Raw genomic sequence first — 24,994 nt, 5'->3', positions numbered from 1 at the left:
CGAGAGAGAGGAAGGGAATGAAAAAAAATAAAAGGTATGGGTATGGTTGCTAGGGTTAAAGGGTTAAAGGGTTTTGTTAAGTTCTCCAAAAAATAAAAAAACATCTCAGACATCCTGGAGGATCGAACCCGTGCCTTGGGGCTTGAAAAGGTTCACCGAAACCAACTTAGCAACAAGGTATGTTTTGTTATGATTGCATGACTAAACTATTTATAATATTTAAAAAAAAATTAAATATATATATCGGTTCGGTTCGGTTTGGTTCGGTTTCCGAACCTCAAAAACCGAAACCGAACCAGTCAGATTCGGTTCGGTTCGGTTTGACAGTTTCGGTTCGGTGTTTTTTCGGTTCGGTTTTTTTCGGCCTCGGTTCGGTTTGGTTTTCGGTTTTTTTCGGTTTTCGGTTTTTTGAACCCACCCCTAAATGTTAACATGGATGTATTTTATTAATGTTAACATGGATGTATTTTATTAATCATACAATCTTATGTTATGGCTTATAACTTAGCTTTGCACTAGTATTTTGGCTTATGTTAACTAGCCATTTTGTAAATTATGGAGATCTATTTTGGCTAATGTTAACTAATGTTAATTAAGATTTTCTAAATTATGGAGATCTTCTTATGTACTTGTATTTGTTGAAGTTGCATGTATTGGGCACTATTATTTTTCTTCTGTTGGGTGATAGAGTGTAAACCAAGCTACATTTGCAAATTAAACCCAATTCTATTAGCAGGTAATAGAAACAAAACAATTGTCAATTTTTTTTAAGATTCATAATATACATAGCAAAAATATGCTCCAATTAACCCATATCATGAGATTTGTAGCATTACTCTATTACACAATGGCAAAAATTTGTAATCCTAGTCTAAGCAAGCACAAATCTGGTGAACAGTACTGTTTTTCTTATCATGCTTCTTAGTCCGACATTACACCAAACGCTTCACTAAATTAGTCCAGCTTAGTCCAGTCTAAGCCAGTCCAGCTTAGTCCCGGCAGCTAGTCCAGTCCGAGACAGTCCGGCGCAACAAACGCACCCTAATAGTTTATTCAAAGAACAAGCACAGCAACTTAAATGATAAACTTAAACAATCAAATGAGTCGATTTCTTCGAGAATATGCGTAATTAGCTTTTGCTAGACTCATCCACACACAACACCACCTCTTCACCTTTCTCGAATTTCGGACTCCGTTTCCTCGCCGGAATTCTCAACGAAACCGTAGTGGAAAACCTAATCAAAATTGGGTGAAACACTAATAAAAAACGTACATTTTTTTATTTTCTTAGCAAACATTTGAAGACTAAAGAAGAATAATATCAAGTTATTAACAATTTGATTACTTACTATGCCGTCTTTGGACCGCACATCTTCGGCTATGAATTTGATGCCGGAATCGGCAACGACGATGACGCCTGTATTGGCAGGTTGACCACTGCCTTGCGGATGGAAAAATCGTCCGCTTCCCTTGCAGGTTCTCTCGGGAAAGAAACATAACAGAAAGGAAAGGACTGAAGAGTGTGAAGTGAAAAGCAACTGATTGCTAATCTAACATCTAATCTAACAAAATATATTGTTTCGCAAAAATATAAAATAAAATAAAAGTTTAAAATATTGATATTGGTAGAAATATCGACATACAAATTTGTAGAAATATCGACGCATATATTGAATACATCACAAATTTGTATATCGAATATCTATATAGATATCAGTTGCATTCTATAGATATTATGGAAATTTAAAGTCAAACTTGGGATTGTCAAACATGGATTTGTACAAAATATAAAAGTTTCTCCAATATATAAAAAGATGGGTCAGAAATATCAATGATATTTGTCGATTTTTAACCTAAACTAAAGAGTTTTTCCGATATGAGGTGAAGTTTAGACTTCACCACCCATTTTCATATATGTCTTTGATCTTTTAGATATTTTATGGAAATATCGACTACATCGAATAAATTTTAAACACAGATAATATGTACTTAGTTAAAATAATTTCCATGTAAATTTTAAGGCCAATAAAAAGATATTTTAAGGCTTTTTTTAGTAGCTTCAATAAATGAGTGTGATACTAATATATTAAATTTTTACATAAATTTATTTTTATAAGACCATTTTCAACTATTGGAGTAAAACCTACAATTTTTAACCCATAAAATTTAAGTTTTGACCCAGAAATAACTTTTCTGCTCCAACTCTTCTAACCTAAAATTTTAATCCCAGATTATTAAAGAATGAATCTCACCCATTAGATTTGAAGGAGATGGAAATCTATGCCGTCTGATAGAATTAAAGGAGATGGGATTGCACATTGGTGGCCGACAACCCCATTAGGTTGGGCCCCACTTCCCCTCAAAGTGTCCCATTTTCCTTGCTTTTTGGCGCGCTGCCATGCTTTTAGTGCATTAACTAGCACGCTTTCTCTTTTTTCACAGCGCGTCTACAAGCACAGTGGGCCAGGATATTTAGCCCATGGTGGTTTCTTGGCTGGTGTACAAGTTATTTTATTTTATTTTATTTTAGTTCTAGCACTTAACCCAATTTTAGAACAAGGGTTGGAATGAAATGGGGGGAGTATAAGGGAAATTTTAGAACTTACTCCTAAGGTCGGAGTTGGTCTAATAAGCCAGAAAATTTGAGGTGATACAAATTTATTGTACTCTAATAAACTTATGAGTGTCATACCGATATTGAACTAACAATAGCTCAAACTCAGGCGGCATGTTTCATATTACCTATATATGTGTATCACACACACTCAAACTACTATGAAATACCTAATGAGAAAGAAGGCACATTGTGATTTATTCTTCCAATATCTCTCTTATCTCTCTTATCTCTCTTTCGTTCTCTTTCTCTATATTTTATTTCTAATACTTTATCAGTACGAGACGCTATTGATTTCAACGTCAAACTAAAGAGACAAAATTGACTTTGAATTCATGTATTTCTTATTGCGTATTTGTGAGCTTAATCAATATCTTATAGTCAAATATTTTGATCAATGACCTAGATATATCTACAATCTACAATTTACATCATTCGCCATTAGAGTAAACTGTCAGTTTACCCCCTGAACTTTCACCTCACTTTCGATTTCCCCCCTGAACTTTTCTATTGGAAAATTAAGGACTCAAACTAATTTTTTTAGCCAATTTGCCCCCTACCGTTAATTTTTCATATATTCCATCCATATTTCCGTTAAGTAGACTATGTGCACAACATGTGAGGGTAGTTAAGTTATTTCACTCTTAAAAATTATTAAAAAACTGAAAATAAAAAAAAAAGGCAAAACTTTCCCTCTATTTTTTCCCGCTAATTCCTATCCTCGATTTTATTTTTCCCTCTCATTCCTATGCATGAGAAATGACATATGGTGTTATTGTCTACCATTTTTATTTTCTCTAACAAATTAATAATTTGACAAATGCTAATGGTGCTATTGTCTCCAAAGCAGTGCATTAATATAAGAAACCTTAATCTTTTTTATGGACATGTTTCTTATATTAATGTACTGCTTTGGAGACAATAACACAATGAGCATTTGTCAAATTATTAATTTGTTAGAGAAAATAATAATGGTAGTACATGCTTCAAGAAAAAGATTAACTTAGCTACTTATGAAGACAATAACACCATATGTTATTTCTCATGCATAGGAATGAGAGGGAAAAATAAAATTGAGGATAGGAATTAGCGGGAAAAAATAGAGGGAAAATTTTTATTATTATTTATTTTCAGTTTTTAATCATTTTTAAGAGTGAAATGACTTAACTATCCTCACATGTTATGCACATGGTCTCACTTAACGGAAATATGGATGGAATATATGAAAAACTAACGGTAGGGGGCAAATTGGCTAAAAAAATTAGTTTGAGTCCTTAATTTTCCAATAGAAAAGTTCAGGGGGGAAATCGAAAGTGATGTGAAAGTTCAGGGGGTAAACCGACAGTTTACCCTTCGTCATTATTATTTATTTCTTAAATAATCCAATCTATTTTACACTTTATATACTACCAATTTATGGTTAAGCATGACAATAATTGCTTGTTTTAATAGTACTTCTAATTATTTTCAAAAGCAACTTGTTGCATATTTCAAATTTCAAATTATTTTATGCATGAATTTTATCCATTTCAAAAGGTTTTACTAGGGGTGGTTCGGTATGGGATACCAAATCGAAATCCATGTCCCGATTTCCAAATCGAACTTTTTGGGAATCCCAAATCGAATACCGATCCCAAACCAATTTTTAGGGAATCTCAATTTTCGGGAATCCGGAAATAATTTCTAGATTTCGGGACAAATCGGGAATCCCGAAATGATTTTGGGCTTTTGGACTAAAATTCAACCTTTTATATTGGGTTGTCAATCTGTTGCAGACTAAATTTTCTTAATAAATTTCATAGGCCATTGTAAGTTACAAGTATACAACCAAACCAATCTGTTGCAATAAAAATAAATTTAATCTGTGCATAGATTAAATTTCATGGAGGGCTTGAGCATCAAAATTCCCATTAGTCATTAGCGTGCATTTCACTCCTCCTTCCCCTCCTTATCTGTCCTAGTCATTTACAATGCCAAACTTTTTCGTGTTTCCCATGCACACACAGACACACATATATACATTCACACCAGGAAGGATAAATCATACGCAATTTATATGCAACGGTTGAGATTAAATCTCAACAGAATCCAACGGCTATTAAAATTCTAAATATATATTTAAAAATTAAATAATATATATTTTTTTTCAGTTCGGTTTGGGATTACCGAAATCCCAAAAACTTGAGACCGATTCCCATACCAAAATTTCAGGATCGGTTTGGTATTGGGCACCGAAATTTTCGAGAATTTAGGTTTGGGATTTTTTCAGTTTGGTTTCGGGAATTTTTCGGTTCGGTTTGGGATTTTTGGGATTTTTTTTCCAGCCGTAGGTTTTACAGTGTGTTAACCTTTTATGTTTATTTTTATATGTATTTGTCATATTAAAGGTCGATGAACACAAAATAATTGGACGAGTCTTGTTTATAAGATTAAAGTATAGTCATTTTCTAAAACTAAACCTTTTTTTTTATATATATACTTTTTAGCTAACCAACCAGAGTTAAATTTGCTGGCTCTGCCTTGAAGATACATCTATAAAAAGTGTATTACTTATAAAGTATGCTAGTGTTGGAGTGTGACACAGTTTAACCTCGTAATTCATATTATTTCATAGCAATTCGAATTTAAAATCATTTTCAATATTGAATAGCCAAACACCATTACCCTCCTATATGAAGTAATTTTTCTTAGTTGGTAGTAGGGCAAAAGATTCTGTATTAGCATGAAACAAATCCAATACCGATTTAGCCAAGTTAACTGGTTATTAATAACAAATCCAAGTATTTAAAACTCTATAACCTCTTTTGACCCAAAAAAAAAACACAAATCCAAGTTGTATTAGTAACAAATCCAATTCCGATTTGGCGTCGGTTGCTTCTTGTCCTCTTCCTACAAGGATAAAGACTGCATCTGTTTGACTATATATAATCGCACGCAACGTTGTTTAATTGCTTCTTGTACCGTCAGCAAAGCAAACTGATTTCGTTTTCTCCTTCCCAAGTTCTCCATGGTTCGCTCTTTTGTTCTTATTCCAGGCATCGTCAACGGCGCCTCTCGCAGGATCAAGAAGAAGAACAAGAAGAAACCTCGAAACGCCTCCTCGTCCATTCAATCTCTTCCGAACGAGGTTCTGGTCCAAGTACTCGCGAAGGTCGCTTCGCGCTCCTTCGATGATCTTTATTCAGCCATGTTAAGCTGCAAGGATTTCAACGAAAGTGCTCAAGATGATCACATATTCGAGCACGTCGACATTAGCAAGTTCCCGCTGGTTTCTTGGCGCGCAAGTGAAAAACACACGAGGTTTCTGATGCGGTGCAGGGATCTCGGCAATTCGGAGGCCTTGTACAGGCAAGGGATGCGCGACCTCTTCACAAGCAAGAGGATAGAACCTGCGGGGGTCGAGTCTCTGAAGAGGGCAGCCTCAAAGGGTCACGTAGAAGCAACGTACGTGTACGGAGCGATCTTGGTGTGTTGCGGGGGCGATTCAAGGCAGAAAGGACTTGAGCTTCTGTACTCACTCAACCGCCACAAATCGAGAGGGTTAAGCGTGACAGAATGCCGAGAGAGGATTAAGGAATTGATTTGGAACACAATGTGGGTGAATAGGGAAGTAATAGGTAGAATTGTAGAAGCACACGATGAGAACGCTGCCATGAAAGCATGCAACGACTGTGGAGATCCACAAGGTCCGTACACAATCGAACAAGGATGGGATTTCGATGACCATGATAAATTCAGTAGCTGTAATTCGTGCAGATGGCATCAGGAAGTAAATATATTTTGTGATATATTAAGTCGTAGTCGTGCAAATTATGATTAGATAGCACTTGGAATTTTGAGATTTAAGTCTCATCGAATTTGTATTTTGTAAATAATTTCTTTTGTTTATAAAGTGCTTAGTTTCGGATTTTAATTTTAATCACAAGTGCTAGATTCCTTAAATGTACGTTTGCAAACATTCATATTCATGTTTGAAGTTTTCGACAATTGACAACATACATGTCAGATGTAAACTTACGTTGCTTGCTAGCAACCTTTTCGATATTTGAAACCTTGTTTCACAACGGCAAATCCTCGAGATACTTTTCACTTGTAACTGACAGGACATAATCTATGTCAATACTCAGAAGATAGCCATGGGTATAATTTTTGACATATATCATAAGATAATCATGCATTACGAGTGTAAATCATTTCAAGAAACCAGGAATATATTTAAAGTACTCAAATGAGTAGAAGTTTCACTACTTTAACAGTCAAAAGAAGCCCAATTCAACAACACCACAAAACATCGGCAACTACTTGCAAAAAGCAGTACTAATTGAATAAGAAAAGCCCTCTCAACGTCACATTTTACTTCAGAAATTAAACACTTCCATCCCCAAGAACCGAAGGTTCGAGGAAGCAACAAGAATCATTATCTCTTTCTACTGTTGTTTAACTTCAGTTTTCTTCTTCTGCCAGAGTCGGTCCAAACCACCGTCGGCCTCTCCCTGAAAAAAGAAAGCATGCAAAGGAAATCAGAGAAGAGCAAAGGGAAAGCCAAATTGCAAATGACGGATTCAAAATTAAAAACACACGCTAATTAACTTTCAAGTTCCATTGAAAACCTAATCAAACAACCCCTCTGTAACCCAAGATCAGAATAATCGAAAAACTTCATACTTAGGTTTAAAATCTCTCGGTAATTGAACAATTTCAAAAACTGTAATTGCAAACTTGCAATTGCATCCTGATGTAATAAAGTAAATCGGAGCTGACAAAAATGATCGTTGTTTTGGCATAGTTTAGGATTTTCAGCCGCCACCAGTCATTCAATGTGTGAGATTTGTACGTTATTTTTCTCATTGCAGGTTTTGAATGAAGCATAGTAATATAGTGAAAACACAAAGCAAATAAGCAAAATCAATGAAACTAATATAATGAAAACAAAAATACAATCAATTTCCGCAACCATTCTGCACATTCTAACCGCACAGTACATTCACAAATGTCCAATAAAAACACAAATATTACCACAATAGCCCCGTAAATGTACGAATGAAGGAAGGCGAACCTGAGCACGGACGTAGCCGCACAGCGCGAAGGTGGAGAATTGGCCGGTGTAGATGCCATGTTCATCCAAATGCCCAACGTTGATCTGAACAGAAGCGTGGTCCTTGGAGGTGATCAGCCTGTTCGTCGCCGAGCTGCATCCACACACAAACACCACTAAATTTAATCCCAAACCCTCAACTCCCAATCCCAAAACCAAAAAATCACAACAAAAAATCGCCGATTAGATTCGATTGAGTACCATTTCCTCGGGATGTAGAGCTCGGTGATGATTCCTTCCTCGTTTTGCATCTTGGCGATCGAGATCACAACCCTAGAAACCAAATCGAATATACACAGAAACGGATCAGAGAATTTTCTCGAATCGGCGGGGATTATGAAGACTCGGAATGTATGGAGGAGAGGAGAAATCTATACCTCTGGGGAAGTCGGAGTGGTGGCGGCAGCTGCTGGAAGTGAGGAGCTCTCCGTTCGTTAGGGTTTTCTAAAATCTGAAGGGGTTTTTGCTTTTATACGAAAGGAGGAGTGCGACAGTGATAACTATAAACTGGGCCTATCAGACGAAACCCTATTGGCCCAAAGTTATATGACACGGTTGGGCTCGTGTATTGTTCTGGACCCGTTACAGGATTTGGGCTCGGGCTAGACCAGTGACATGAGAGTCCTACACAGTGCGTTGAACGCAATTTATACATCATTGAAGGGTTGAAAATCTTAGGCATTGTATTTTAGAAGATGGGTGATGCTATCTACACACTTTTTTTTACTTCAAAGATCTCTCTTAGTTTTTTGTCGGCAGATCGAATGAATGAAGATGGTCAACGGACGAAAAACAAAGGGTGTGTGGAAAGTAAAAGAGATGTGTGAATAGCACTACCCTAGAAGATAGTCGTGTGTACAATGTCTTCTCTCTAAAATTAGGTGGGACAATGGCAGTTCCATTAAGGGACCAGTTGGGTTCTAGTCTCCCATGACCCTAAAATACGGGAAATAACTCAAAAGGTCTTTCATTAACTCTATGTTAGTTTAGCATGAAACCTGGTAGTACCCACCAAGTACTCGATAAAATGCATGTTCATCATATTTCGACAATGCTCGAAACGTGATACTTGATGGGCCTCGACATCATTGTTCAACATACGTTGGCAAGCCTCGAAAACATAGCTCGACAAAAGTCAATAGGGCCACCAAATTCTTGACAAAATGCCTCAATGACAGAACTTCGCAATAATAGACAAAACTTGATCCGTTTAAACAAAGTTTTGAATTTTTACATTATGACTTACGTCTATAACAAGATGGGACCATAAAGTAGAGACAAAAGAAATTGAAATGCACCAGATCCCCTTTTTGTATGTATAGCTGCACATACACGTAATCTAATAGGTGAACACTCAAAATCTGCCTTGTTTTGAAACAAAAAATGGTATATGTTTTTTTAAATTTAGCCAATTTCATCATTTTGTTGTCAAACATTACCAATTTGACATTTCAAATGACCATAAACTAGGTATACAATGACCAACATAGATTTCGATTTCAATCCAAAACATAGTGATCAAAAAGTTTTTAACTCTTCATGTAAATTTCTAGTAAGGATAGTCTGAATAGAAGTTACCATGGATCGTTACTTTTCAGTTCCTTATATTTAAGCCTGATATGTAGGCTTGGAAACCTGACACGTAGTTTTTTCCTTATAAGACTTGGGCTGGAGATTTCTGAACTTATAAAGTTTTGGTTTACAAGTTGAGAGATGATAAAGAGATTCGTTAAAAAATGGGATTTTTCATGGACTTTCTGTTACGTCATTTTTTTGGCACAATGTTTTATAATATTGGTATAAAAATTGACGTTAAACTGTGAAATAACAAGAGTTCATGAAGAGTTTCACTTTAAGAGAATCTCCTTAATATTTCTCAAACAAGTTTGTTGGCTTCAGTCTTTGATTTGAATATTTGAATTCAATATTATGGCAATCTCCATTCTTTCTTTTAGTTATTGCAGCAAATCAAACTAATCACTTGACAAATTTTATACATTCTCCAACAACCCAAACTCATTTAAAAATGGTTATACACATCTTTTAAATACAAAATACTTCATCGTCTGACATAAGACGTTTTCAACATATTCCTTCATGTATTTTTTAATGTCGAAGCATTTATTTTCGTCCTGCCGAACACTCCATTTATTACGATGATGTTGTTAATTAAAAAGAATATAAATGTGTCTACCAACCCAAATTAAGAAGGAGATTGGGCATTTTTTGCACAATAAGAGGACTGGTAGGGATGGTTCTTTTGCTTAAGATTGATCTTAGTAAAGTTTATAATCGAGTTGAATGGTGCTTTCTTGAAGCTATGATGGATAAGTTGAGGCTTGCTAGTGATTAAGATGGTGATGGTGTGTGTTAAATATGTGTCGTATTCTTTTCTAATTAATGAGCAGCCGTGTGGATATTTGATTTTGTCCCAAGGGCTTCGGCAAGGGAACCCATTATCTCCATATCTATTTTTATTATGTGTTGAAGGCCTTTCGGCACTTATTGCACAGAAGGAGCAAGTAGGGGAGTTGAGTGGCATTCGACTATGTGGGAAAGCGACCACGATTCACCACCTTTTGTTTACAAACGACATTTTCCTCTTTGGTAGAGCGAATGTGGATGAATGTGCGGTGATTCAACATATTTTAGACATCTACTCTCAAGCTTCTGGTCAATTGGTGAACTTTGGTAAGACTAGTGTTGCATTTAGTGCGAATGTGCTTCAATATGATCAACAAATGTTAGTAGGTTTCCTTGGCGTTCAGTTGGTGGAACGACACGAGAGATATTTAGGGTTGCCGACATGTGTGGGGAGGAATAAAAAACAAATTTTATCGTATATCAAGGAGCGAGTGACACAAAGGCTTAACAAGTAGAAAAGTAAGCTCCTGAGTAATGTGGGAAAGGAACTTTTTATAAGGGTTGTTGCTCAAACCCTCCCTTCTTATGCGATGAACTGTTTTTTGCTCCCAAAGACATTTTGTGAATAATTACATTAACTTATGGCTCGGTTTTGGTGGGGGAATGGTTTGGAGGATCGGAAAATTCATTGACGGTTGTGGGACAAAATGTGTAAACCCAAAGCTGAAGGTGGGTTGGGGTTTCATGATCTCTATGCTTTTAATATGGCAGTGTTGGCTAAGCAAGGGTGGTGGGTGTTCCACCATCCCTCGTCCTTGGTTGCGCAAGTTTTCAAGGCACAGTATTTCCCAAATTCCTCATTTTGGGAAGCAGAAGCCTTTGTATCCTCTTCGTATTGTTGGCAAAGTATTATTAAGGTGAGAGAGGTACTGGTTCGAGGGTCTAGGTGGGTGGTAGGAGATGGTCGGACAATAAGGGTTTGGTTGGATAGGTGGTTACCTCGGCCTAGTACTTTCAAGGTAGTCTCGGCACCTTCCCCAAAATGGATTCAAATGAAGGTTGAGGAGTTGATTGATACTTCTATAAGGGTGTGGCGTACCGATTTGTTACCGAACTTTTTTATCCCGGTGGAAGTATCTCTAATTCTATCTCTTCCTATTAGTTTCCATGCTCTAGAGGATAGGTTGGTGTGGCACTATGATGAGCGGGGTTTTTTCTCTGTTAATAGTGGGTGTTGGGTGGCTCGACAATGGCTACAATCCTCTGATAGCAGTTCATCCTTCTCTACCAATGTAAGTTCGTATGTGAGACTTTGGAAACATCTTTGGAAGGCTAACATTCCTCCCAAAGTTAAGAATTTCACTTGGAGGGTGTGCCATGATATTCTTCCAACCAAAGTGAATCTCCGTAAGAAAGGTGTGAGAGTGGAGTTGGTCTGTGAGGTGTGCCAAGGGGAGGAGGAAACTGCAGAACATGTGTTACTTACATGTCCGTTTACTAGAGCGGTGTGGTTTAGTTCTTCGTTCGGTATTTGGTTGTCCGAGAGTATTCAAATACCAATTAAGGATTGGCTGCTTGTGGTGCTAGAGAATAAAGAGGTGGACTTTGAGTTGGCTTGTTTGATTATGTGGGGCATCTGGCAAGAAAAGAACTCACGGGTGTGGAGGGGTTCCCAAGCATTACCTATGGTAGTGTGGCAGAAGGTTTTTTTCTTAGTTATCAGTGTTTCAGTCGGCGAATTGTGAAACTGCTAGGTTAGGAGGAATGCCCACCCCACGATGGTCTCCTCTTAGCCAAGGGTGGGTCAAGATTAATACGGATGGGGCAGTGAAGGGCTATACTAATATGAGGGGTGTTGGAGTGGTGATACGGGATTGGAGGGGGGTTTTGATTGCCAAGGACAGTTTCCAGGCATTACTTTGGTGCCGCTCCTAGAGCTATTTGTCGTGTAGTATGTGTGGAGTAAAAAATAATCAAGAAAATTATGGAGGCGATACGTGTACTTTTGGGTGAAAATGACAAAATTACCCTCGATCCACACCGGAACTCTCACGCGCAAGCATCGGACAATCACAACTCAATCAAGATAAAAAATGATCAAAATATGTATTTATTCAAAACATATTTCATTCATCCTCATCAAATTCTCCCCACAAGGTAACCCTTAATTATTCATTCAAATTAGGATTAATTAACTAAATTAATTGATTAATTTCCTAATTAATTAATTAATTTTCTAATTAATTTCCTAATTGATTGTAAGATATTATTTTGACATAATATCTTGCAATTACACCCAAAAACCACCATAAGTGGCCGGACCCCTTTTCTCCAAATAGGTCATATTTCTCCCAAAAACCTAAGTCCAACTCTCTTGCAAAATTCCTCAAATTTATTTAAACACTTTTCCCTAAAATTATAATTTTGGCATTGGAGGTTCATTTGTAAAATTCATCGTGGGCGTGTGAGGCTTTTGGCCTTGACCATATGTGTTAATTGTTTTACAGGTGCAATTTCATCCAAGAAGAAGAAGGCAGAGATTTGCATCCACAAATTGATGGCTTCATTGAGAGTTTGAGTCACATGCTCGTAGGAGACTCTATCATTCAAGGTTTTTCGTTTTCTTGTTCATTTGTAGATTTTTTGTACGTTCTTACTCTTGGAATTTTTATTTATAAAAATTCTTAGATAAAACATAAAAGAGAAGTACAATGACAAGAGATTCGAAAATCTCAACGAATGAAAATTCCAACGTTCAAGAAATAGGACCACGACGATCCACAAGACTTAACACAACGATGAGTGGAGCGGCACCACCCCCACGAGGCACCACCGTAGCAACCATCATGGTGGCCACCATGGCAGCCACCATTGGCAAGATTCACGGCTTAAGCCGTGCTGTTCAAGCCCACACGGGCCCAAGCCCAAGGTGAGCTAGCTCGAGCTATTCAAGCCCAACACGTTGCCGAGCCGAGCCCTAGCCTTGCACCCATGTGCGCCGCACTCTGAGCAGCTTACTCCTATGGCCTAGCCTACTCCCGTGGCCTTCCAAGCAGCCCAAATCGGTCCAAGATCTGTTTAACTATCCTGGCTCCAAACGTTTGGGCCAACGATTGAACCGGGGGCATTTTCACCTCATTTCTTTGTGGATTTGACATTTGCCAACTCAAATCTTACTCCCGGAGTCTACCACACTTCCACTGCTCAAGGAGACGCATTCCTTCCAAGCTATTCCAACCCAAATGGAGAACAACATTTGTCTCGACAAGTCATAGAGTTGACAAGCTCTTTCGTACAACATACGACCTTGGTGAATCAGTTTTTGCAGCGCACCGAAATGCAACGTGCCCTAGACGAGGTGTCCCGAAGCAGGACAAGGGCAGACAAAGAACCTCTCTAGCAACGTCCCGACAATCAGCCAATCGACCAACCATGAACTGAACGTTCGGGCAGTGTACACTCTCGACTGGGTCCTCGAGATAACGTATAATCCTGTCTTGTCACACGGAGGAGTGTGCACTCTCGATTAGGCCCACGGACGAGCATAAATTCATGGTAGGGGCCACACTTCGATAGTTAACATAAGCAACATTCTAGGCGAAGTGTTCATTCGTGGCTAGGCCCACAAGGAGCATTCTCCACCTCACATCGAAACAGGTAACACGAAGGATGGAGAGAAGCAGTTACTCAGTCCAGCTCAAGTTCAACCAGCAGCTTGCGAAGAATTCCTTCGCCTGCTAGGAACGAACCACATGCACCGTCACCACAACATAAACGAGCTAAGCACGTAAAAGAGCAACATAGACCAGCAGGTCAAGACCGGGGGTAGCCGAAAGCTCTGTTACCCCCCAACAAAGGCAAATTCAGGAAGAGGTAGAGATGCTCTTAAATGAGTGATTGCGTGATTTCCAATGCAATGAAGTTGTCAACAAAGCGCTACGTCAGGACATGACCAATATGAGCAAGTCACCCTTCACAGACGAGATCGAGCAGGCAAAGCCTCCACATAAGTTTTCCATGCCATATTTCGCAACCTTTAAAGGAGATGGAGACCCGAAGAGGCATTTAAAGCACTACCGAAGCTCGATGGTCCTTTATCAGAACAACGATGCTCTTATGTGCAAAATATTCACCATTACTTTATAAGGTGAGGCGTAAGATTGGTTCCACACCTTACCGCCATGATCCATCAGGAGTTTTGTTGATATTTCCTTAGTTTTCACCGAAGGATATTCATTCTACCACTCGATCAAGAAGAAGTCTGACCACTTGTTCAACGTGAAGAAGAACCTAAAGGAATCGTTCCGCAACTATATGAAAAAGTTCAAAGTAGAGAAAGCAAAGATAATCGGATGTAGCGACTCGATAGCTAATGTAGTCGTCCAAAAATGACTCTTAACAGCCCATTTGTTATTTAGAGAATTGATCATGAAAGAAGGTCTAACTCTGGCAGGCTCTTTCTCTCTGGCGGAAAAGCATGCATTTTGGGATGAGGCTCGCCGATGCACATTCAAGGCAAATTCGAGCAATCTTGAATATGAAGTCCCTGACTACTCTGAAAGAGATTCAAGGTCTGACTAGATGAGCAACTGCATCTGAAGCAGCAATAAGCTCTACCCTCATACAAAAAGAGCTGAGGGTCCAACTACCTATATTCCACTGTTTAAAAGCTCTCATTGATGCGGAAACCAACTACCAAAAATTCAAAAGCTAACTTTGGCAACATTTGCTGCAACCCGGAAGCTTAAGTTATACCTTCAAACACATGCAATCATCCTCATAATGCATTATTCCGGCCAATCTAGACGCACAACGATAAAGGCGCAGACACTGGCGGTGCAAAGCTTTTTTACAAACGTAACAACTCAGCCCAAAAGGCACACCTAGGGCAGACAAGCATTAGAAGAATACTCGAAATCATGCTTTGTCATCGTTGCCCCAAAAGGTTCTACATATGAGCAACATGTACCGGTAATTGAGCACCACTTCCTGCTGCGTGTCACACGGTCCCAGCCAACCTTTACTCCATAATTCAGCTCTAGAGCAGCCCGATATCTATAGTTGAGCATTTCCTGCTACGTGTAACATGGCCCAAGCTCCACAGCTCCCTATCGCGCCTTCATGCTTAGCCTAGGCGAAGCAACAGAGTGACACAATGATGCTTCGGAGGCAGCTAAGCACGCCCTAGCCACGCCTGCTTCACCTTATGAAGATTTCTAACATTTGCACGTCGGCGATGCATCCAACTACAAGGGTTCGGAAGCAGGCGTGGCCCTTGTCACTTTAGACGGTTTGATGCTCGAGCAAGCAATCACTCTAGGATTTAAAACATCCAATAATGAACAACGAAGCAGAGTACGAAGCCCTACTAGCAAGCCTCCAAATGTTAAAAGACTTGGCGGTGAAAAAGCTTGCAATTCATTCTGATTCCCAGGTAATCACCAGCTAGACTACTGGGGAGTACACGATAAAACATCCAAGGATGGCACAATACTTAGAGAAAGTACGTAAGCAACTTGAGGCATTTCATACTTACACCTTCCCTCACTCAAGTTTTGAGGGTAGACAACGCTCACGTCGACGTATTAATCGGCCTAGGCTCCGCCCTCGACCACCAACTCAAACGCTCTATCCCGGTGGAGTATCTAGACAAGCCAAACGTAGAGGCGGAGCCGACAACCGAAGTGTCACATGTTAATATAACTCCAAACTGGCAAAGTTTTATTATATATTACCTGGTCAATGATACAGTCCCCAAGGAAATGTTGAAGTCTAGAAATCTCAAAATAAAGGCAACACGCTACTACATGTGGAACAACATTCTTGCCCGAAGATCCTACACTGTACCACATCTTTGATGCCTAGCGCCTTCCGACAACCTAAAGGTTCTAAGCTCAATCTAGGAAGGTGTTGTGGAAATCACTCCGGAGACCGATCATTAGCCCAGATGGCTCTTAACACAGACTACAATTGGCCTACCATGCATCAAGACGCTAAAGAGTTAGTGTAAAAGTGTGATCGTTGCCAACGCTACAAGCTAATACCAGCACTGCCTGTTAGTGAGCTACACCCACAGATGAGTCATTGGTCGGTCATGTAGTGGGCAATCAACTTGGTAGGGCCAATACTGCCTGCTACTGAGGGCAAATGCATGATGATCGTGGCAACCGATTACTTCACCAAATGGGTAGAAGCAGAGTCCATGACAACCACGACTTAGGCGGACATATAACTCTTCATATGGAGGAACATTATTTGCCAATTTGGCATCCTCAATCCATCATCATCGACAACGGCCTGTAATTCATGTGCAAAGATTTGGCAAAGTTCTTCCAAAAGTATGGCATTAAGCAACACATGTCCACGCTGAGATATCCTTAAGGCAACGGGCATGTCGAAGCATCCAACAAGACGATTCTCGACCGCCTTAAGAAATCCCTTTCCAATAAGAAAGGAAAATGGCCAAATGAACTCCCCAGATTTCTATGGGCATATCACACAACCAAATGATGAGCCACCGGTGAGACTCATTTCTTTTTGGCATTTGGTTCAGAAGCAATCATTTTTCCCAAATGTCATTGTGCCAAGTATCAGCACTTTACTGCCAAGCATTGAGCAGAACAGTAAGGAGATGTCCACAAGTTTAGATCTGGCAGAGGAGAAGAGCGAGCAGACCATCACCTGCATCACAGCCTACCAACAACAGTTATTCTTTAGCTACAACAAAAGAGCCAAGATCCGGCAGTTCCAACTCGGAGATCTAGTCCTAAGAAAAGCCTTCATCACTTCCAGCATAGAATGCTCTAGAAAGATGGATCCCATATGGGAATGTCCGTACAAGATCAACAAAGTAGGCGGCAAGGGTAGTTACACCCTCGCCACCATGAACGACAAAGAGATGAAAAGCAGTGGAATGCCTACAATCTAAGGAAGTACCATGTGTGACCCCCGCCACATTAAAGCCCGAAGACTCAAGCAGCTCAACGAGTACCACCTCGCAAGCCGATGACTATCCAGTTGTTATACAGTTCGTACCTTACAACTAAATTCTCATTCATTTCACTCGTTTTTCAATAAGGAATTCAAACGTAATCTACAATTTGGCTCGGCTGCATGCTTACAATAACTGATAATTCATGCACTTCAAAAGAAGACTACACCCTTCTTAGGGACTCATCGGAGGAATTGCACCCCTCGAATAACCAACCATGTTTTCCAGTGCAAGACAGTAAACTAATTCCACGACACCCATTTGGGTATGTTCTACATTGTGAGATGATAAACTAATTGCTCTTCAGTGCAAGAGGGTAAACCAATTCCTCGACACCCATATAGGTCTGCTCTTCAAGGCAGAAGGATAAACTTATACTCCGAATATCCAGACGTGGAAGAACCGGGCTGCCTTGGTATAACTAGGTTCACGATGGCTTATGCCGAGATTCCTAGAAGTAGCCACAATGGTCTTTTTCAAGGCTTAGCTAACTGAAAGATTTTGGGTCTCTTGGCCTAATCCGTGGGGAACCGGGCCTCAGAAACGAAATAGGCACATTACGCAGTACGCCCCATGAACGGTTGCCGTGGAACCTTAAAGCTACTACCGAGTGCACTAAGGTAGCCTACGGTTTCCTAAAGACTGCCTACGGCTTGCCCTTTGAGCAGTAAAGCCACGTTATACTTACACAACCGCACATTCTTGTGAAAGGTCAAACAAGCTAGCATGCATACATCAAGCTTTATCCATTACGGACATGCTAGACAACTGATAAGCTTCACCTCTACCAAGCGTGGGATGATCAATTAGATTTACACTAATTCCTAAAGTGTTGTGATACTTGCTACGCAACCCAAGAAATTGGTTACATAAAGAGCAATGAGTTCTCTCGAACCTTTACTTACGAAATTCCGTACAACCACGTACTTTTGATACGAAAGGTTAGCGAATTTCATGACCCAAAAATCTTTAGTATGTTGTGATATAGGCCACACAGCTCAAAAGATTGAAGAAAGCCAAGGTTAACAACTAAGTGGTCACACGAACTTGTCTGCTTCTGAAAGTAAGGTGTCCGGCTGCCGACCCTATGGTTAACAACCTTGCAAAAGTTCTACACCAATATCTACAGCTGTATAGTTTACACGGGCTTGTTTGTTTATAGAAAAGAAGAACGTCTATCGTTAGTCTAAAAGTCAAAGGTTGGGCATAAACAAAAGAAGCGAAAATGAAGAAAAATGAAGAAAGTAAGTTTATTAAATTTTCTAGCAAAATAGATAAACAACTAGCAAAGGTCGAAGGAGTTTAAGCAAAATAAGAGCAACAAGGAAAACAAGGAAAATCCTAAAGGCTACCTAGAAGACAACCTTTAGCAGCTTGGATATCCCACGACTACTCGGCCGCCACACCTTCAGCAGTCGCCTTTTAGCAACGACATCATCCGACACTTCACTCCCGGCTGCTCCAGCTTAAACATCAACCTCTCCGACTACTTCACCAATAGAGGCCTCAAAAGTAAAGGCAAACAAGTATTCCGGAGAAATAGAGAAGGTTTCGAAGTCTCCCACAGCAAACTCGAAGTCGGATGGCTTACAAAAAAAATGATCTATATAACCCAACTTGTAGAAATAGCCTGATTCTTTACAAGCGAAGCCTCGAGCCCAGCCTTCTCACCTTTTAGTTACCCGTTCTCCTCAACCAGACCAATACGGACGCACTGCAGCTCAACCACTTATTTCTTCAAATTTTCGTTAATCCTCAGCGCACCTTGGAGTTCTAACACTTGGGGTTCAAGCGTATCAACGACCTTTTTGAAATGGATCACTTGGTTATAAGCAGCAATCAACTCTTCATCCTTTGCATAAGCAGCAGAACGAAGCTTAGAAATGGCACGCTTAAGATTCCAACCTCTTAACATTCGAAACTCATTGGGCCTTGAGGCCCAAAACTAACTCGAGGTCTAAAACGAACTTATTCGTTTGATTAATTAACATATTAATTAATCCTAGCCATAAACAATTAAACCATTTAATTGTTCTTACTCAACTCTGTTGTTTCTTCAATCTCTACCTTACACGATGTACGATCTATTAGGTTCCTTTTAGCGAGGCAGTAGGCGATTTTTACTCTTAACGATCGATTATGAATTGAAACAACATTTCAATTCTCCTTTTAATGAAGATTACCAGGGCTTCCACAAACCATGAGTGACACCTAGCAGTATGTCATGACTACCTAAGCTAATCAGAAGAGGTGGAGAACCTATTTAGTTTAGGATTACAATGCAATACAGTCTTTCTCTAATACAATACTTTTGACCACATTGTTTGGTTTGAAAGTTTATTCATGTCTACTATCCAATGTGATTCTTTTACTTATATGATTACCTTGAATGTGATTTGGAACAACTTCCTAAATCTCATTCATACTCTGGTCAGAGATTCTTAATCATATCATAAAATATTCTCCCTCAAACGATTTGAAGGTTAGAGATCCGTTGTTGTGCATTCACTTGACTCCATGGCTAAGTGGCTTAACCCCAATTATGTCATGGACACCCTCTGATGGAGTGACTTTGATATAGTCAAATATTAAGGACCTAACCATAAGACAACTATGATGCCTCAAGTTAAAGGACTACTTTGCATTATCCCAACCATGAGTTCTCATGTGACATGAGTATGAGAACTCCTTGTTGATCATGTTCAGTGGACTCATTCTCTATTGAGCACCTACATGTTTGTCTTGGTATCAATCACACTAATGACTCAAGGCCAGTCATTTTCCCTAAGAGAAGACATAACACGTACTGATCTTAACAGACTATTAATGCCCAATTGGCAATCCTATAATCATGAACATTTAGGATATGTATATGAAAGAGAATGGTCTCATGAATCTAACTTCTTTAGAACACATCCTCCCAATTACATATTCATTGAACTTATCATTTAAGCATATAACATTTATATGAGACGGCTTCAAACAATAACCCTTGCCTTTTATATTAAACTAGATTAGTTTAACATGTGAAATATCCGTAATGTATCATCATATGATTGGATTTTGGGCATATTTCTAACAATCTCTCACTTGCACTAGAGCAAATCAGCTTGGTCATCAATGATGATACCTCTTCTGAATTCATGTCAAAAATGGCTTAGTAGTAGGCCTAGACAATGGATATCTATATGTTATCCATAAAAGCAACCTTTAGAATAACGACGTCACCATTATACATGATTCTCAATCATGTGGTTCAGTCCCTCATTTGAGTTCGAATCTTGATGAAACCTTGATTCCTTGGCTTGAGCTATCACCCTATTAGTGTCGTAGTTGGTATACTAGAGACATTTTCTAGTTGAAACCGAATTGAGAGTTCATAAATGAACTTTCCCATCCAAACAACATTGTTGTAAGCTTCTATATGGTGATATATTTACATGCACGATGGAACACACTAAAGTCATTACTTTTAACGTTTCCACCTAAATATCTCTTTAGTCATAATAAAGAGATATCCAATTATCTCTTCATTCATAATGAAGAGACATCCAATGATGGATACGATATTAGATTCATAATCTAATACATTTACGCTTCCATTGCGTTATTCTAATTCTTCCTCATTCTTGAGGAATCTATACTTTAGTATTTCTTAAATACTTAAGGACTCACTTGACAGTGTCATGGTTCTGATCCTGGGCTTGCACTGATATCGTTTTGTACCAATCTTGGTACAACTCATATCAATGTTTTTCATACAACATGAAATACATAAATCACCTTTATATGTATGCATAAAGGATTCTATTTATGCTTTATGCTTCTTTGGGAGTCAAAATGGTACATTCCCTTTTAGAAGAACAACCCCCAGTTTGACTGGAATTGTCCTTTCATTTGAAGTTTATCATTCGAGAAACTTCCTACATCTATTGTCTATCAATAGGGATTGAGATAATCCAATTATATCTTGAAATCTATCATTATAGATTTCCATCCCATGTATATAGACTATGTCTCCCATATACATTCTATCGTTATAGAATGTTTAAAGTAATAAGTTTAACGAAGAAGAATTCCTTTCATTTCCAAAATTAATATATCATATATATGTTCAAATTTAGGAATATGATTACCTCCCACTAATCTTTTGTAAACCTAGTAAACAAAAGATTCATTTACATCCTTATGAGAAATCAAACGATTTGATCTTTCTCTCAAAAGACACTTATGGCTCCCACTAGCTTGCTAAAGTTCATTATGGATGAATCTCTACAACTTACACATCTTGTGATTCCTAGTTTTAGACATATATTATCAAGACTATCTTGATAATGGTTTCGAAAACCCATATTATGTCCAAACATTGAATCACCGTTTAGTTGTAGCTAGCAATCTTCGAATTAATTGAAACCAAGACTACATCAAAGATGGTTTCTTCCAAGTCAACCAATCTCGTTGATTGTAGTCACCTTAAGCTACCATTTAGCTATGTAGGTTTCATGTCACATGGTCCTATACCATTTCCTTAAGTATATGTTATATGTACACTCAATGTAGTCATAAGGATTTCCATTCTTATTTCTTTCGTATTAAGAGGTGTAACTTTATAACATAGTCATAAAGTTCAAACCATTCAACTGAGACGGTTTATAAATCCTTCTCGACTATCTTGGAGCTAGTGGTGTAGGAACTAGGTTGTTATATTTGTTGATTATAATCTTGTCTCTCAAAGAGCCCATGCTTTGAGTTCTATCTCTCGTTCATATGCTCTATCTTAGACAAATCTTAGTGTAGGATTACAATGAACAACCCAACAAACAACATTTGTTAGTTGGTTTGTAGAAGTGATATCCAAAGGTTAATATAAGGATATCACACAAGATTGTTCTAAAAAAAATATTGCTTATTAGCACACAACCTCAAATCTTAACACGCTTAAGACTTGTCTTTCTTTCCAACTACATCCTATGGAGTCATGAAAATTTTGGAAGATCTTCTAATTGACAATCATATTATTTTAGAAGTATATATCCTATATATGGGTAATTGATAACATCCAACGAACTAAATCTTATTCGAGTTCGTTCTTTTCCCAATGGAGAAATCCATTATCTTATGATGCTACTTTCCTTGATATCTTTCAAGGAAACTCTTCTAAAATGTTATTTTTCCTTGGATCAAATCTAAGTAGATAAATACTTTAGATTTTTTACCCATCAACTTACATTCTTGAATTCTTTGAAACCTTTTGCAAAGTATTCGGACTTGCGTTTATTCAAAATAAACGATAGTCCAACCAAGAGCGATCTTCGGTGAATGTCATACAATCATGAGTAGTATTATGTTGTGGACAAGTGCCACTAACATCTAAGTGAATTAACCTCAACAACTTTGTGATTCTTTGTTCTTTCCAAAAGAATAAAGATTTGAACATTTCGCCTCTATACAGTTTTAACAAGAAGGCATTGGATCCAGATCTAACAATCCAAAGCATCCATTTACAACCAACTTGAAATTTATGTTTTAGAGGTGTCACAACTCAGTGGGATTAGTCACTATCTTGCAACCTTTTGGGTTTTAAGCATCGTTATATTCTAAATAGTTAACACTACCACATCATCTCTACTATAGAGACAATCAATTAGATTATAATAATCCAATCATTCATTAATAAAGAATAATGTTTTGTCAAACAAAACATTCATCCATCTCTTAAAGTGACGGAATTAAGTTCCTTATTCAAATTGGAATGTAAAGACAATCTTTGGTTTTCCAATTTCTTTGGTAGTTCATATGAGGAAGTAAATATTATCTACTTTCGCAAAGATCTATATTTTATTCACGTTCCAAATGTGAAGTACTTTCTCTTCTCTCATTAATCCTCTACTTCTTATTAGCCACACTTTTACAACTATTGTAAAACATAGTTACTAATACGGAATCAAGCATTCAAGTTGTTGATGCACAAAACCACTGAGGACTTTGGTACAACATAAAGTGTTAAGTTTGTGACCTTCGCTAGATTGCTCTGGTCACTAGTGTGGATAAGTATGTAAATGGATAAGGACAGGGAAGCAAACACAAGATGTACGTGGTTCACCCAGATTGGCTACGTCCACGGAGTAGAGAAGTTCTCATTAATTGTGAAGGGTTTACACAAGTACATAGGTTCAAGCTCTCATTTAGTGAGTACTAGTGAATGATTTAGTACAAATGACATTAGGAAATATTGTGAGAGAATGATCTTTATTTATAGAAGAGAGTTTCTAGTTTCATTCTGACATTGACACGTGTCGTGTTGTGATTGGCTTCTGATGTTGACACGTGTCGCGCTATGATTGACTTCTGATGTCGACACATGTCGTGCTGTGATTGGCCTCCTGGTTGAAGGGAAACTCTTTTAGGTCCTTGACGGTATAACGTTGACCGGTGCTCAGTAGTTTTAGGATTGGTCAAGTATGGTACAAACAGTTCTCCCCTAAGTTCTTGAGTGAGGGAAGCTCCTCGGTTGGGGACTTGCAAGATCCAAGCCATTGAGTAATCACGAAACTTCTAAGTACTGAAGTGTGGTATCATTTTCACTTACCTTATCTGTCTCATATGTAGATGTGGCATCTTCTCTGGAAGTACTTTTCCTCCATCCAAGGGTGGTATCTTTAACCGATGAAGATGCACAAGGTAATGTATCAATTTCACTTGAAGCTTACTTGTAGTTTTGGGCTTGGTCAAGTGCGATACATACCCTATAGTAGGAGTCCTCCAAGTCACCGAGCTAGGAGATTTGCCGAATGAGGTAACAGACAAGATAAGCAATCAGACTTCCAAGCAAGCAACCTGGATTGGAGCGACTTCTGCTTCCGGTTGATTGTTCTCATTCTCCTTGTGTAGTAAACAACAATAATGATAAGGAGAAGCAAATGAAGAAGAGATGATATGAGATACTTTTGCTTTTGAAGAAGTAACTTTCCACAGGCTTATTCTTGAACTGGACTAGAGGGTTTTCTGGTTTCCTCCAGAGTATAAGGCTGACTCAAGAATTTGAGGGTCAAAACAAGTCCATCAAATCTAGAGTACGTTCGATCCTGATGATATGGGATACTTTTGCTGTTGACAAATTAGTGGATGTATCGGCATGTGTTCTGTTACGCTTGTCTCAACATGCTTCCTTGTATCCTTCTCACTTGCCCTATCTGTTCCTTAGGCAGATGTGGTATCTTCTCTAGAAGCATAAGATGTTGAAAATGAGTACTCGAGAGCAATGCCAGGTAAGTAATTGGGCAAGGGGTTCCAGGCAGTCAGTTCCTGACTAGAAGCTTGATTCCAAGTGCTGACTGATTGCTCTTTTTCTTTTTATCTTGCAGGTAAGAACAAGGCCAAATGAAAAGACAGGGAAAAAGCATGATATGGGATACTCTTGCTTTTAACCCTGATGATATGAGATACTCTTGCTCTGGTGTGGCTTGTTTGCAGAGGTATTATCGAGAGGAAAAGAAGCTGAGTATTTCGAGAGACTCTGCTAAGAGTGCCCTCTTGGATATGAAGAAAAGTTGAGCATTTTTTTTTATTTGCAGGTCTGCCTGGCTATGGAGGATGAAGGTCGACATATATAGGAGTCTTCCTAACAACAAGTAGTAGTGTTATTCCTTTACCCTTCTTGGTCATAGCAATGTAGTGTGAGCTGCAAGCTTCACGTGTTTTAACTTTGTCAGAGCACTTTGAAAAAGTGGTCTGTGGTATTTGGAAAGCTGATGTTGCGTGTGAAGATTGCAGACAAGCTTTATCCAAGGAAATCTGGCTCTCGAAGTTCGGAGAGAGGTGGCTCTTCGATTTTCGAACAAGCAATCCTGTCGGGGATCTGGTTCTCAAGATTCAGAGAACGGTGCCTCTTTGATTTTTGAGAAAGCAATCCTGTTGGGATTCTGACTCT

The 24,994-nt window shown here is 38.6% G+C and overlaps 3 protein-coding genes across 3 annotated transcripts in view; 1 reads left to right on the top strand and 2 right to left on the bottom strand.

Moving 5' to 3' along the window:
• Positions 1 to 1,754, bottom strand: part of LOC126606923 (uncharacterized) — a 19,864-nt gene extending 18,110 nt beyond the window's left edge. Inside the window, exons 1-2 of the mRNA XM_050274323.1 lie at positions 1,346 to 1,754; positions 1,174 to 1,235 (exon numbers count right to left, since the gene is read on the bottom strand). Of these exons, the coding sequence (XP_050130280.1) occupies positions 1,174 to 1,235; positions 1,346 to 1,497 (214 nt within the window). The 5' untranslated portion in view covers positions 1,498 to 1,754. The remainder of the gene's footprint in view (positions 1 to 1,173; positions 1,236 to 1,345) is intronic.
• A 3,802-nt stretch (positions 1,755 to 5,556) lies between these two features.
• Positions 5,557 to 6,527, top strand: LOC126606918 (putative F-box protein At1g67623). The gene has a single exon (XM_050274318.1). It carries the CDS (start codon positions 5,622 to 5,624, stop codon positions 6,432 to 6,434), a length of 813 nt encoding a protein of 270 aa, XP_050130275.1. The 5' UTR covers positions 5,557 to 5,621; the 3' UTR covers positions 6,435 to 6,527.
• Positions 6,528 to 6,807: 280 nt separating this feature from the next.
• On the bottom strand, positions 6,808 to 8,232 carry LOC126606931 (40S ribosomal protein S21-2-like). The gene is made up of 4 exons (XM_050274332.1): positions 8,087 to 8,232; positions 7,911 to 7,982; positions 7,671 to 7,803; positions 6,808 to 7,107 (listed from the first exon to the last, which is right to left on the bottom strand). The coding sequence occupies exons 2-4, from the start codon at positions 7,958 to 7,960 to the stop codon at positions 7,042 to 7,044; spliced, it is 249 nt and encodes an 82-aa protein (XP_050130289.1). The 5' UTR covers positions 7,961 to 7,982; positions 8,087 to 8,232; the 3' UTR covers positions 6,808 to 7,041.
• Between the last annotated feature and the right edge of the window lie 16,762 nt (positions 8,233 to 24,994).

The sequence above is a fragment of the Malus sylvestris genome, chromosome 16 (genome assembly GCF_916048215.2).
Source record: "Malus sylvestris chromosome 16, drMalSylv7.2, whole genome shotgun sequence".
NCBI lineage: Eukaryota > Viridiplantae > Streptophyta > Magnoliopsida > Rosales > Rosaceae > Malus > Malus sylvestris.
The sequence above is the reverse complement of the archived record's forward strand: the minus strand, read 5'-3'. Positions and strand labels throughout refer to the sequence as shown.

Coding starts and splice junctions, on each gene's coding strand:
- LOC126606918 (XM_050274318.1), top strand. CDS start 5,622: ATGGTTCGCTCTTTTGTTCTTATTCCAGGCATCGTCAACGGCGCCTCT.
- LOC126606931 (XM_050274332.1), bottom strand. CDS start 7,960: ATGCAAAACGAGGAAGGAATCATCACCGAGCTCTACATCCCGAGGAAA. Junction 7,804..7,910: donor CTCTACATCCCGAGGAAATG/GTACTCAATCGA, acceptor GTGTGGATGCAG/CTCGGCGACGAACAGGCTGA. Junction 7,108..7,670: donor GCGGCTACGTCCGTGCTCAG/GTTCGCCTTCCT, acceptor TTCTTTTTTCAG/GGAGAGGCCGACGGTGGTTT.